A 14,986-nucleotide genomic window follows, 5' to 3' on the forward strand; every position below is an offset into this window, starting at 1 on the left:
AGCCCCAGCGCACAATGCCTTACACTGAGCCCCAGCGCACAATGCCTTACACTGAGCCCTAGTGCACAATGCCATACACAGCCCCAGCGCACAATGCTATACACTGAGCCCTAGTGCACAATGCCATACACAGCCCCAGCACACAATGCCGTACACTGAGCCCCAGCGCACAATGCCGTACACTGAGCCCCAGCGCGCAATGCCGTACACTGAGCCCCAGTGCGCAATGCCATACACTGAGCCCCAGCGCACAATGCCATACACTGAGCCCCAGCGCACAATGCCATACACAGCCCCAGCGCACAATGCCATACACTGAGCCCCAGCGCACAATGCCTTACACTGAGCCCCAGCGCACAATGCCTTACACTGAGCCCTAGTGCACAATGCCATACACAGCCCCAGCGCACAATGCTATACACTGAGCCCTAGTGCACAATGCCATACACAGCCCCAGCACACAATGCCGTACACTGAGCCCCAGCGCACAATGCCGTACACTGAGCCCCAGCGCGCAATGCCGTACACTGAGCCCCAGTGCGCAATGCCATACACTGAGCCCCAGCGCACAATGCCATACACTGAGCCCTAGTGCGCAATGCCATACACTGAGCCCCAGCGCACAATGCCATACACTGAGCCCCCAGCGCACAGTGCCATACACTGAACCCCCAGCGTGCAATGCCATACACTGAGCCCCAGCGCACAATGCCGTACACTGAGCCCCAGCGCACAATGCCCTACACTGAGCCCCCAGCGCACAATGCCATACACTGAGCCCCAGCGCACAATGCCGTACACTGAGCCCCAGCGCACAATGCCTTACACTGAGCCCCAGCACACAATGCCTTACACTGAGCCCTAGTGCACAATGCCATACACTGAGCCCTAGTGCACAATGCCATACACAGCGCACAGTTGTACATAATGTGGGATCTGTTACTCCTTGTGAAAATGAAAAATGTACAACTCAAATAACTTTTGGTGAAAAAAAAAAATGTCATTTTCACGACCCAGCATTACACGACTCTGTAAAGAACCTCTCTTCACAATGCTCAACATCAGCCTAGATACAATCCAGGGGGAGTGTTGTTTCTGAATCGGGGTCACTTCATGGGTTATCTGCTGTTCCAGCACCTCAGGAGCTCTGCAAGTGGCCAAATATTCCAGACATACTAACACTGGAAAAGCCAAATAACATCTCTTCCCAGCCCGGCCAGGGGTCCAAGCAGTAGTTTGTGACAATCTAGTTCAAACTATATTACCCGAAATTATAATTTTGCGAAGTCCATAGGCAGCATAAAATGGGTTAATTAGTTAATTAAAATATATACCAGAATAACACTAACCTCTATAAGAATATATTTAATTGGTCAGCAGTGAAATTCAGACCTGCGTGTTTGATACTCGAATGTTGGGAACACTTCATTCCCCCCATGAAACTTACATAAATTCGGGGGCCTGCTGCACTGCCTCAATATCTAGTCACAGACTAGGAAGCACACGGAGCTAAATGGTAGAAAAAGCCTAACTTGTAACTTATTGATTCAGTTCCCTGCTGCCTTGGACTTCTGCCTGGCATCCTCCCCTTCGGGCAGCTCATACATGGCTGGCATACTGTGATACTACTAATACCATACATATTCCAGGCACAGTGCCCTTATAAATACCAGAGCAGGACTGCTCCTTTGAAATGGAAGGAGTGCCATTTGTGGTTTGGCTGGAATAGCCTATAGACACCATGTTGCCTATAAAGAGCCCCTGAGGTGACAAGACAGGAGAAACCCTCACAAGTAACCCCATTTTGGAAACTACACCCTCATGCTATTCAACTAAGGACGTAGTGACCTGGTGCATCACAAAAGTTTGTAACATTGGGATGCAAAAATGAAAAATGTATTTAAAAAAACAAACAAAACTAAAATGTTGTTTTATATTTTTCATTCTCACACGAATATATAGATCCCAGAATTTGTAAAGCAATTTCTGTTGAATGCAGCAATACCCTATTTCCTGGATGCCCTACTGCAGCACACAATGGGTTAATTAGTTTGTTCCCTACTTAGAAACCGAAGACGTGTTAAATAGCAGTAATTAATAAATTATGCAAATTAGCGTAATGATTTCCACTCCTCCAGGACACAGAATAAGAGGTATAAACATAAGGGTGAATGACCTCGGGGAGATCAAAATATCCAACACCGCAGAGACACCATCACGTGTTTCTCAACGCAGTGATCCAGAACACTGCCCCCATCCCTAAAGGGAAATATGCAAATGCATGTAGAAAAGCCGCGGAGACCCCATCACGTGTTTCTCAACGCAAGCAATGAATAGCAAGGTCTTTCACCGGTAAGGAACACTACGGTAAGGGCAGCATCCAAGAGAGGAAAACCACCTATGCCAAAACATGGTATCCATCCACAGACAGCTGTTTCGGGGTATTTGCCCCTCATCAGTGTGGAGTAGGAAACTGGCTATTAGGAGCAGTGCCTAGTTTCCTACTCCACACTCCACACAGGAAAGTCTGTGCTACCTATGGACGCCAAGGAATGTACATTTAGAACTTTCATGGACGTCCTAGTGCCGCACATAATGGAAATTGGAAGGACGCGAGGGATTAGGAACAACCTGCTGCTTCAAAATGTTTCTGCCAAAGGTTGAATCCTCAGATGATTTGATGCCTAACGAATGTAGTTGGAGACCATGTGGCGACTCTGCAGATATGTTCCAAGGGCACATGGCGTAGTTCAGCCAGAGAAGTAGATATTAAACGTGTAGAATGAGCCCTTACATAAGATGGGTGATTTTGACCTTCAGGAAAATAATAATCTTGGATTGAATCTTTAATCCTTCTGGCTAATGAAGACTTATTGGCCTTGTTACCCATATTCAGACCTTTATATTGTATAAAAAGATTCTCGGCACGCCTGAATGACTGTGTTTTCTTTAGTTACAGAAGCACTATTTTTCTGACATCCAGAAGATCGTTTTTTTTTACTTACTTCTCATTCTGTGGATTGGGGATGAAAACAAAGCCTGGCATGAGACTTAGAACATATTCTGTAAGCATGGTTGTTTTGAATTCTAGGCTTGAAATTCACTAATTTGCTTTGATGTTTTAATTACTACCATCAATCGAGCTTTGTAAGAGACGACTTATGAAACCCAGACTGACGGAACTGCAGAGCTGAAGATAATGAATAAGCCGGTAAGAAGAACCTGGATCACCAGGCATTATATATTTTCCAAACTCTAGAATAAATCTTGATTGTGGAGGGACTTTGAGCAGCTAATAAGGCTTTGATTATTTAAATGCTACCACTTAGTCTTCAGATAGTCAGATGAGGCTTCTGCAGACGTGAATGAAGAATTGCCTTCCGGTAGATGTGATTGGGAAGAAGAGGAATTATCGAAAACCTGCCCTTCGATAGGCGCACCACAAGCAGTACCTTCAAAATCGTTGTAGGAGGAAAAACATCTTTTTAAGGACTGTAGGATGTTGTGGACTCAGAGACTTGCCATTCCAAAGACTGACTGGTGGCAGCAGTCAATTAAGCTGTTTTGTAGTTGCAACATCTTTATTACCTTATCCAGGGAAGAAAAGCTTCTATCTTCTAGAGTGAAAGAATATTTGACTGGAGGATTCTGAAGTCAGCCCTTGCCCAGGATACTGCTTCCAACGAGGAGGTTGAGGAGCCCAGCTGTCATCACAGTTCTGACGGACCTTAGATTGCTGTAGAGCGGAAGCTGGACATCTGTTAGGAGTTTGTGAATTCTGTTGCCTACTAACCTCATGTCTTTGCAGTTTATCACAATGCCCTGATGGGTTCTTTCCCTGGAGGTATCGTGCTGAGACTTCTTTTTGTTGAGTGAAAATCCATGACTGAAAAGAACTACCAATGCAATCTGAAAATGTAAATGAAGGTCTTCCTCTATTTTAGCCAGCCATTCAAATAGAAAACAACATTTATACTCTGGAGTCTGAGTGCTGCTGTCAGGACCACTGCTACTTTTGTGAAAACACGAGGTGCCACTGAAATTCCGAAGGGAAAACATGGAAATTGAAAGTGATAGTCGAGAATTCATCTGAACTTTCCGTGTGATTGAAGAATTAGGACATGGAGATATGCATATTGGAGACCTATATAGACCATAAAGTCGCCTTATTGGATAATGGAGGTTACGGAACAAATATTTAGAATTTTTTTCAGGAGACCGTGCTTAGGAAAGTCAGATCGATAAAACGCCATCTGCTGGAGAGATTGGGCACTGCAACAATTTTGGTTTACACCCCTGAAATCTTCTGAAGAAGAGAAACAGGTTATAGAGCACCCTTTGAGACAAACACTTGAACAAGTTGGAAATCTATAGAAGATGGGAAAATTATAGAACTCAGACCAATGCTGATGAGGAATCTGGCTGAAGGATATTGACTGAATTGCAGAGAATAATCTCTTTTATAAGAGAGGTTCTACCAGGCATCCAAAGAAGTGCTGGCCCAGACCTGCGAAAACCCTGATCATCTTTCATCCATGGGAGAAAAAAGACCTGTATCGTCGCAAGTCACTCTACCTTCGATTAGATGGTGTTTTTCTTGTAGCTCTGGAGTCTGGCATGGGTATAGTAAACCTTCTATTTGAGAAGCGCCTCTTCTATTTGAAACATGGACGAAAGGACTTAAACAGTTTCAGACTGTCGACAGGACCATTACATACAAAATTTGAAGCTGCTTTACGAACAGGCAGGTTGACAAGAAACTTTTACCTTGAAGCAACCTTCTCGATTTCTGAAGCTAACTGACTGAGCCAGAACCTTAAGAGCTCTTTCCCCAGAACTATAGAAAATTCAACTGTAGAAGCAGCCATAGAGTACAAATTGTAAGCAAAAAATCTGCTTTCCTATCCATAAAATTTGAGTAAACAAGACTCTTCTGAGGGAAAGACAAACGTCTTTTTGCTGGTAGAATGCCTGAATTCTTGAAAAGTCTCTGAAAGTTGATCTTTTAACCAGCCTAAGAAAGAGGCTGCTTCAGACTAGGGAGATGCAGACCTACTTTGTAGACTTAACAAATTCGATTTTCTTGAAACAAAGTTGTCTGCGCATGATTTTGCAAAGGTTCCAACCATTTTATCCGCCCATTTTTGGGGTTTTGTGTGAAATTATGTCCAAGTTGCTTTGTCAGAGTGCTTTAAATAGAGAGGATTTGGACTAGAAGTGGAAGAACGCAAACAACTTATGGGTGCAGCACAGCTTCATTCTCGGCAAGGCTCATGCATGCTACTACAACATCTGCCAAGACTTGGGTCAAGATTAATCGAGAAATAGGGACTCAGTAAGAGCAAGAGCAACACACCTGTTTAAGAGTAAAGTACTGAGCGTGCAGCAAAAGCTACATCAAATGCATTTACTAGTGCAATGACAGCTGGGATAGAAAAGGAATCCTCCTATATAGGCAGCAGATCCAGGGGGGGGACATCAGAACACCTGTACCATAGAGCCGAGGGACAGGAAAATGCTCCATGTATATGGCCCTGAGCCATGGGACAGGAAAATGCTCCATGTACACAGCCCGGAGCCATGGGACAGGAAAATGCTGCATGTACACAGCCCTGAGCCATGAGACAGGAAAATGCTCCATGTACACAGCCCTGAGCCGAGGGACAGGAAAATGCTCCATGTACACAGCACTGAGCCATGGGACAGGAAAATGCTCCATGTACACAGCGCTGAGCCGAGGGACAGGAAAATGCTCCTTGTACACAGCGTTGAGCCATGGGACAGGAAAACGCTCCTTGTACACAGCGCTGCGCCATGGGACAGGAAAACGCTCCATTTACATAGCAGTAGTGGAATAAAATATTCTCCTTTCTTCTCTTTTTGTCTTGTCTTTTAAAAAACAAACCAACCATGTCTTCTGATCTAGCAATAAGAAACAAAAATAAGCTGTGTACCCTGCTGCTTCCTTTTATTGTGTGTCCTGGAGGAATGAAAATCGTTAAACTAATTTGTATAATTTATTCAGTACATTTGTTTAACATGTCTTCTGTTTCTAAGTAGGGAGCTAACTAGTTAACCCTTTGTGTGTTGCCGTAAGACATCTAGGAAATAGGGTATGCTTATCAAATTCTGGGATCCATTTTTTTCTTATTAACCCCTTCACCCACGGGACATTTTCTGTTTTTTTTCCTTCTCTTTTTTTCCTCCCCATCTTCCAAGAGCCATAACGTTTTTATTTTTCTGTCAATATTGCCAATGAGGGCCTGTTGTACAATTAAATGACACCATTGATTTTACTATATAGGGTCATTCCATGGTAGCTTACGTTACAACATAATATAAGTATATAAGTTACCAAGTAATAACACTGTATTTTGTATTTAATTTTATTGTTGAAAAATCAAACTGTGTTGAAATCTATTGAGAATAGTTTAATGTACAATATACATTCACTCCTTTTTGTGCCTGCCTTCAAAGAACAGTCTGTAGCCAGTTTTTGGCTTGTGAATGTAACGTAAGTTACCATGGAATGACCCTATAGTGTACTGGAAAACGAGAAACAAATTCTAAGTGTAGTGCAATTGGAAAAAAAAGTGCAATTCCACAATTTTTGGATTTTTATTTACCATGTTCACTATATGGTGCGCAGATACCAAACATGTATAGTGCTTGTTTAAGTAGTGAAAACAATTCCAAAATTTGTATGAAAAAAGTTTTTACTTTTGTAGCCATATTCCGAGTCCCATAACATTTTCATTTTTTAGCATCTTGGCCCAGGGGGGGGGGGGGCTTATTTTTTGCGCACCGAGCTGACGTTTATGCTGATACCCTTTAGGGTTAGATAAGATGTTTTGATTGCCTCTTATTACATTTTATTATTATTATTATTATTATTATTATTATTTATTGTTATAGCGCCATTTATTCCATGGCGCTTTACATGTGAGGAGGGGTATACATAATAAAAACAATTACAATAATCTTGAACAATACAAGTCATAACTGGTACAGTAGGAGAGAGGACCCTGCCCGCGAAGGTTCACAATCTACAAGGGATGGGTGAGGATACAGTAGGTGAGGATAGAGCTGGTCGTGCAGTGGTTTGGTCGATCGGTGGTTACTGCAGGTTGTAGGCTTGTCGGAAGAGGTGGGTCTTCAGATTCTTTTTGAAGGTTTCAATGGTGGGCGAGAGTCTGATGTGTTGTGGTAGAGGGTTCCAGAGTAGGGGTGATACGCGAGAGAAATCTTGTATACGATTGTGGGAAGAGGAGATAAGAGGGGAGTAGAGAAGGAGATCTTGTGAGGATCGGAGGTTGCGTGTAGGAAAGTACCGGGAGATGAGGTCACAGATGTATGGAGGAGACAGGTTGTGGATGGCTTTGTACGTCATGGTTAGGGTTTTGTACTGGAGTCTCTGGGCAATGGGGAGCCAGTGAAGGGATTGACAGAGGGGAGAGGCCGGAGAATAGCGGGGGGACAGGTGGATTAGTCGGGCAGCAGAGTTTAGAATAGATTGGAGGGGTGCGAGAGTGTTCGAGGGGAGGCCACAGAGCAGGAGGTTGCAGTAGTCAAGGCGAGAGATGATGAGTGCATGGACTAGGGTTTTTGCAGATTCTTGGTTGAGGAATGAACGGATTCGTGCAATATTTTTGAGTTGAAGTCGGCAGGAAGTGGAAAGGGCTTGGATATGTGGTTTGAAGGAGAGATCAGCGTCAAGGATAACCCCGAGGCAGCGAGCTTGTGGGACTGGGGAGAGTGGGCAGCCATTTACTGTAATGGATAGGTTCGTTGGGGGGGTCACATGAGATGGTGGAAAGATGATGAATTCGGTTTTGCCCATGTTAAGTTTCAGGAATCTAGCGGAGAAGAAGGATGAAATAGTGGACAGACATTGAGGGATTCTGGTTAGTAGGGAGGTGATATCTGGTCCAGAGATGTAGATCTGTGTGTCATCAGCATAGAGGTGATACTGAAAGCCATGAGATTCTATGAGCTGTCCCAGGCCAAAGGTGTAAATGGAGAAGAGCAGGGGCCCAAGGACTGAACCTTGTGGGACTCCGACAGATAGGGGGCGAGGTGAGGAGGTGGTGTGTGAGTGGGAGACGCTGAATGTCCGGTCTCTTAGGTATGATGAGATCCAGGATAGGGCCAAGTCTGTGATGCCAAGGGATGAGAGGGTCTGTAATAATAGGGAATGGTCCATTGTGTCAAAGGCAGCCGACAGGTCAAGGAGGAGGAGAACAGAGTAGTGTCGCTTGCTCTTGGCGGTTAAAAGGTCATTGGTGACCTTAGTTAGGGCAGTTTCAGTGGAATGGTGTGACCGGAAGCCAGATTGTAAGCGGTCAAAGAGGGAGCAAGAAGAGAGATGGGAGGACAGTTCAAGGTAGACGTGTTGTTCCAGTAGTTTTGAGGCATAGGGGAGAAGTGATATAGGGCGATAGCTAGATACAGAGGATGGGTCAAGAGAGGGCTTTTTGAGGATAGGTGTGATGGAGGCATGTTTAAAGCTTGAGGGGAAAACACCAGTTGTTAGTGATAGGTTGAAGAGATGGGTTAGGGTTGGGATGAAGAATGTGGTGAGGTTTGGGATGAGGTGGGATGGGAGCGGGTCAAGTGCACAGGTGGTGAGATGCGATCTTGAGAGTAGAGTGGCGAGTTGATCTTCTGTAATGGTGGAGTAGTTGGTTTTGGAGGTGGAGGGTAGGGAAGTTAGGAGGAAGGGCTCTGGGGCTTGTTGACCAAAACTGTCTCTGATGTTATCAATCTTCTGCTTGAAGAATGAGGCAAAGTCTTCAGCAGAGATAAGTGGGGAGGGAGGAGGTGCTGGGGGACGGAGGAGAGAATTGAAGGTGTTGAATAACTGTTTAGGGTTGTGAGACAGGGAGGATATGAGAGATGAGAAGTAGGTTTGTTTAGCTGTGGCGAGTGCAGTCTTGAAAGTAGTGAGGGACTGTTTGAATGCGATTAAGTGGTCGTTGGAGTGGCATCTTTTCCATCTGCGCTCAGCAGCCCTGGAAGCTCGCCTCAGTTCTTTGGTCAGGCTGGTGTGCCAGGGCTGTCTGTTGATTTTGCGAGCTTTGGTATGTGTAAGTGGGGCAGCAGATTCCAAAGCTACAGCTATTGTGGTGTTATATAGAGCGGCAGCGTCATCCGCATTGTGTATGGAACTTATGTCTGTGAGAGGGAGGAGGGATTCAGAGAATGAATGTAGGTCAAGATGTTTAAGATTTCTGCGAGGGTGTGAAAGTTTGTTGGGTGGGGACTCTAGACATGGAGTGGAGAGAGATGAGAATGTGAGAAGGTTGTGGTCAGAGAGAGGAAGAGGTGAGTTAGAGAGGTTAGATAGGGAGCAGAGGCGGGTGAAGATGAGGTCCAGTGTGTGACCATCTTTGTGAGTGGCTGCAGAAGACCATTGAGTGAGGCCGAAGGAGGAAGAGAGAGATAGAAGTTTAGTGGCAGCTGAGAGGGAAGTGTCAATGGGGATGTTGAAATCGCCCATGATGATAGTGGGGATGTCTGCAGAAAGGAAATGAAGTAGCCAGGTGGTGAAGTGGTCAAAGAAGATGGTGGCTGGCCCTGGGGGGCGGTAAATGACAGCCAGTTGGAGGTTGGAGGGGGAGTAGATGCGCACAGAGTGCACCTCAAAGGAAGGGAGGGTAACAGAGGGTATTTTATTGCAATGTTGTGACCAAAAAACATAATTCTTCAATTTTAATTTTTTTTCTCTTTATGCTGTTTAATAAGCAGCAGATTAATTTATCTTATATTTTGATTGGACGTTTCTGAATACAGCAATACGAAATTTGTGTATTTTTTACTGTTTTGTACAGTGTATTTTCAATGGGACAAAAGGGAGGTGATTTGACCTTTTGTGTTTTTTTTTTTTTTCATATTTTTAAGAATTTTATTTTTTTACTTTATTTAATAGTAGCTTAGGAGACTTGAAGCTGCCATTGTCTGATCGCTTGTGATAGCAGTGCAAACTCTTTGACATAGAACTTGCAAGCGCTGCTCTGAAGCTGGCCAGATCTCCGGATCCTGATGCTGCAGAAGCAAAGCTAGCAGCATTGGACAGTGTGCAGTTTGGACAAGCAGCTCACCCATAAAATAAAAGTTTGTGACTGGTCTGTCAAGACATCAAGTGAGGCCTTGTCAGTAATCTTTTCCTCAGATCTTGCCACATGGCTGTTATTTTTTTTTTCATTTTTTTTTTTAAAGCTCAGCTCCCTTTGTTGTTACATTGTTGCCACCCTACAGTATCACAGAAAGTCAATGCAGGCAAAGCAGATTTCTATTACAGCAAAAAGAGAATGATTATGAATTACAGATTATTTAATCACGAGTGGGAGGGGGAGCTGCCACATATACCAAGGCTAATGACCTCTAAGACCATGCAGGGTCGCTGCCACCAGCCATTAATCCCCTACCTAGATTTTTCAATGATAGCATTGTACTGACAATATTAGGTATTGTGCATTATACAGATTTCCGTCAAACCCAGAAAGAAGAACACAATGGCTGAACCTCGTGAACCGAGAAAACTTCTCCCCAAGCCTGCACACCTTCTTATGTTCAAAACATTTTGAAGAATCGTGTTTTGACAGAACGGGGCAAACAGTGCGACTAAGAACAAATGCCGTACCAACAATATTTATCTATCCAGACCATATGGTGGGAAAGGTAAGCAACGGGCTTGTTTCTCCGGGTAACAATCTACTCAAGTAGGATATGCTCACATCAGATTCCGAGTCTTATGTTGTAAGCATAGCAAATAGATAATGGCTGCACTCAATTTTACTGTGCTAAAGCAAGGAGATGTGCAATACATGAAATGTGAATAGCATAATGGCTTGGGAAATTTATGAAAAAACACATGAGATTCTTAGCACAAGATTTGGCCAAATGTGAGCCCATCCACCAAACGTCAAGGTGATCTCAGATCGGATGGGTAACTAACCTGTCTGCCTAGTGTGAACACTTACCTATGGCTAATAACATGGTTTATAGGATGCTCAGAACCAACTGTGTCTGGATGTAGTTAAAATCACAGCATGGTGAAGGGCGGGACGTTCAAGTCAGAAAAAATAGTACATAGTAAATATAGAAAAACTGACTGAACAGCAATCTAGTCTGAACTGGTGCATAACCAAAAAGTCTTACATAGCAAATAGATCAATGGCTGCACTCAATTTTACTGTGCTAAAGCAAGGAAATGTGCAAGCCAGTATGCTATTCACATTTCATGTATCACACATTTCCTTGCTTTAGCACAGTAAAATTGAGTGCAGCCATTATCTATTTGCTATGTAAGACTTTTTGGTTATGCACCAGTTCAGACTAGATGGCTGTTCAGTCAGTTTTCTTATATTTACTATGTTGTAAGCATGTCAGACAGATCAAAGATTACACACCTTAGATGGGAAGATAGATAGATATATATATATATATTTTTTTTATTACAGTGGTTACGGAAAGTATTCAGACCCCTTTAAATTTTTCACTCTTTCATTGCAGCCATTTGGTAAATTCAAAATTCTCAATTTTTTTTCTCATTAATGTACACTCTGCACCCTATCTTGACTGAAACCCCCCCAGAAATGTAGTAATTTTTGCAAATTTATTAAAAAAGAAAAGCTGAACTATCACATGGTCATAAGTATTCAGACACTTTGCTCAGACACTTATAATTAAGTCACATTCTGTCCATTTCCCTCTGATCCTCCTTGAGATAGTTCTACTCCTTCGTTGGAGTCCAGCTGTGTTTAATTAAACTGATAGGACTGGATTTTGAAAGACACACACTTGTCTATATAAGACCTCACAGCTCACAGTGCATGTCAGGCCAAATGAGAATCATGAGGTCAAAGGAACTGGCCAAGGAGCTCAGAGACAGAACTGTGGCAAGGCACAGATCTGGCCAAGGTTACAACAGAATTTCTGCAGTACGCGGGGTTCCTAAGAGCACAGTGTCCTCCATAATCCATGGAATTGTGGCATATGTTAAAGGGGCCAACTGAGACTCTTTTGCCCGGGAGCCATGAAAACCTGGAGCCAGCCCTATTACTAATGGTAATGTTTGAGACTGTGGTCTCAGCTCTCTTCAGGTCATTGACCAAGTCCTCCTGTGTAGTTCTAGGCTGATTCTTGACATTTCTCAGAATTATCCTTACCCCATGAGGCAAGATCTTGCATGGAGCCCGAGACTGAGGAAAATTGATAGTCATCTTGTGTTTCTTCCATTTTCTAATAACAGTTGCCTTTTCACCAAGCTGATTGCCTATTCTCCTGTATCCCATCCCAGCCTTGTGCAGGTCTACCATTTTGTCCCCGGTGTCCTTTGACAGCTCTTTGGTCTTGGCCATGGTGGAGAGGTTGGAGTGTGATTGATTGTGTGGACACGTGTCTTATATACAGGTAACGAGTTCAAACAGGTGCAGTTAATACAGGTAATAAGTACAGAGTAGGAGGGCTTCTTAAAGAAAAACTAACAGGTCTCTGAGAGCCAGAATCCTTGCTGGTTATTAGGTGATCAAGTACTTATTTCATGCAATAAAATGCAATTGCATTTTTTAAAAATCATGCAATGTGATTTTCTATTTTTTATTAGTTTCTGTCTCTCACAGTTGAAGTGTACCTATGATAAAAATTACAGACCCCTCCATTCTTTGTAGGTGGGAAAACTTGTAACATCGGCAGTGTATCAAATACTTATTTCACCCACTGTGTATGTATGTGTGTGACTACAGGGTGGAGGGGGGATAGGTTCTGTCTTGAACTGAGCCTTGAGGCTTGGACTGCACAGCAAGATGTAGTTCTCTGACAAGTAACTATTTTCGACTTCTTATTTTGCTGTAAATCAATCAGCCAAGTTGCAGGCAAGTCACATATTGTGTGTGACTTGCATTGATGTCTATGTCACACGTGCTGCATTCAACCAGCAATAGAAAAATCACACACATTTGGGAAATATGCGACTTAGTTGCAGGTTACGATGCAACATTATAGGACATCATTACATCTACTATCTACTAAGGGTATGTGCACATGTTGCAGATTTGCCTGCGGATTTTTCTGCAGTGAATCTGCATCTCTTGTCAGAAAACGTGGGTGTGTTTTCGATGTGTTTTTTTTACGCGTTTTTGATGCTTTTTTTGTGTTTTTGTATGCTAAATAAAGATGTATGTTCTTCTCCAACCTCCTCTTTTACATTTGTCCAACCCACACTCCATTACACACACAGATAGATAGACAGATAGATAGATGATAGATAATAGATAGATATTAGTGATGAGCAAGTGTACTCGTTGCTCGGGTTTTCCCTGAGCACGCTCGGGTGGTCTCCGAGTATTTATGACTGCTCGGAGATTAAGTTATTAGCCAGCTTGATTACATGTGGGGATTCCCTAGCAACCAGGCAACCGCCACATTTACTCAGCCTGGCTAATAGCTGTAAATCATTCAGCTGCCGTGATGAAAACTAAATCTCTGAGCACTAACAAATACTCAGAGGTCACCCGAGCGTGCTCAGGAAAACCCGAGCAACGAGTACACTCGCTCATCACTAATAGATATAAATATAGATAGAAAATAGATAGAAGGAACGAGATAGATAGATAGAACTATAGATAGATAATATCTATCGATCTATGTATAGATCTATCTATCTATAGATCTATCTGTCATCTATCTATCTAGCTCCTATCCTATCTCTCATTCCTTCTATCTATCTCTAATTCATTCTATCTATCTATTATATCTATCTCATTCCTTCTATCTATCTATCGATAGATAGATGGAATGGGATAGATAGAAGGAATGGGATAGATATATGGATAGATAGATCTATGTATCTATCCATATATCTATCTACATCTATCCATAGATATATCTATAGATAGATATATGAATAGATATATCTATCTCATTCCTTATATCTATCCCATATCTATCTTTAGATAGAAGGAATGAGATAGATATATCTACATGTAGATAGATCTATAGATGCATAGATCTATCTATTCATATATCCTATATATGTATGGATAGATATATCTATGGATAGATGTAGATAGATATATGGATAGTTAGATAGATATATGGATAGATATAAATAGCCTAGCCTAGATAGGGGCCATGGATATTTGCCCCCCCCCAGCTACAAATACCAGCCCCCAGCCACCCCAGAAATGGCACATCTGTAAGATGCAGGGCCGCCATCAGGGCATGACAGGCATTACACCTGTATGGGGCCCGGTGATGAGGAGCAAAAGGGGGGGCCCGAGCACGCTGCCAGCCCGGTCCGCGCTCCGCTCGGGCCCCCCTGACATTTTATTCAGGCTGCGCCGCCGCGCCGGCATCCCTGTTTGCAGTGGCGCAGCACAGCAGCCTAAATGCAGCTTTAAGGCCTGGTGCATCATGGGCCATGGGACGTCACACGCTGCCCTGCTCCACTTCCTCATTCCGGAGCAGAGCAGCGTGCGGTGTGCCACGTGGGTGGCTGCGGACGGCGGAGGAGCAGATGGCGGAGGACCGGGAGCCGGGAGGAACAGGGGAAAGTCGGCAGCGGGGGACCACCGGACGACGAGGGACTGGACGAGGCGACGGGGGAGTGGGGACACTGGCAGGACGTGCAGGCTGCTGCAGCAGCTCTGCAGACCGGAGGAGCAGGTGGAGGCGGCGGGCCAGCAGGGTAAGTACCGGTCTGTCCGGATTCAAACAGGGCCCGGGGGTGGGGGACTTTGTTTGCTGGCTGCACACACCTGCATGGATTCAAACAGGGCCCAGGGCTCGGTGGGGGGGATTTGTTTGCTGCCTGCACGGATTTCAACAGGGCCCAGGGCTTGGGGGCTTTGTTTGCTGGCTGCACGCACCTGCACGGATTCAAACAGGGCCCGGTGCCTAGGCAGCATCAATAGAAAAAATGTCATGTTAAAAATAATAATAAAAAAAAAACCTGCTATACTCACACTCCACCACCTTTCCCGCT

At 43.9% G+C, this 14,986-nt stretch overlaps 1 protein-coding gene across 1 annotated transcript in view; it reads left to right on the forward strand.

Annotated features, from left to right (window-relative positions):
• Positions 1-14,986, forward strand: part of LOC143816253 (THAP domain-containing protein 2-like) — a 31,513-nt gene that overhangs the window by 1,732 nt on the left and 14,795 nt on the right. The window contains exon 2 of the mRNA XM_077296417.1: positions 10,485-10,680. Within this exon, the coding sequence (XP_077152532.1) occupies positions 10,485-10,680 (196 nt within the window). The remainder of the gene's footprint in view (positions 1-10,484; positions 10,681-14,986) is intronic.

This window comes from Ranitomeya variabilis, chromosome 3 (assembly GCF_051348905.1).
Source record: "Ranitomeya variabilis isolate aRanVar5 chromosome 3, aRanVar5.hap1, whole genome shotgun sequence".
Classification (NCBI taxonomy): Eukaryota; Metazoa; Chordata; class Amphibia; order Anura; family Dendrobatidae; genus Ranitomeya; species Ranitomeya variabilis.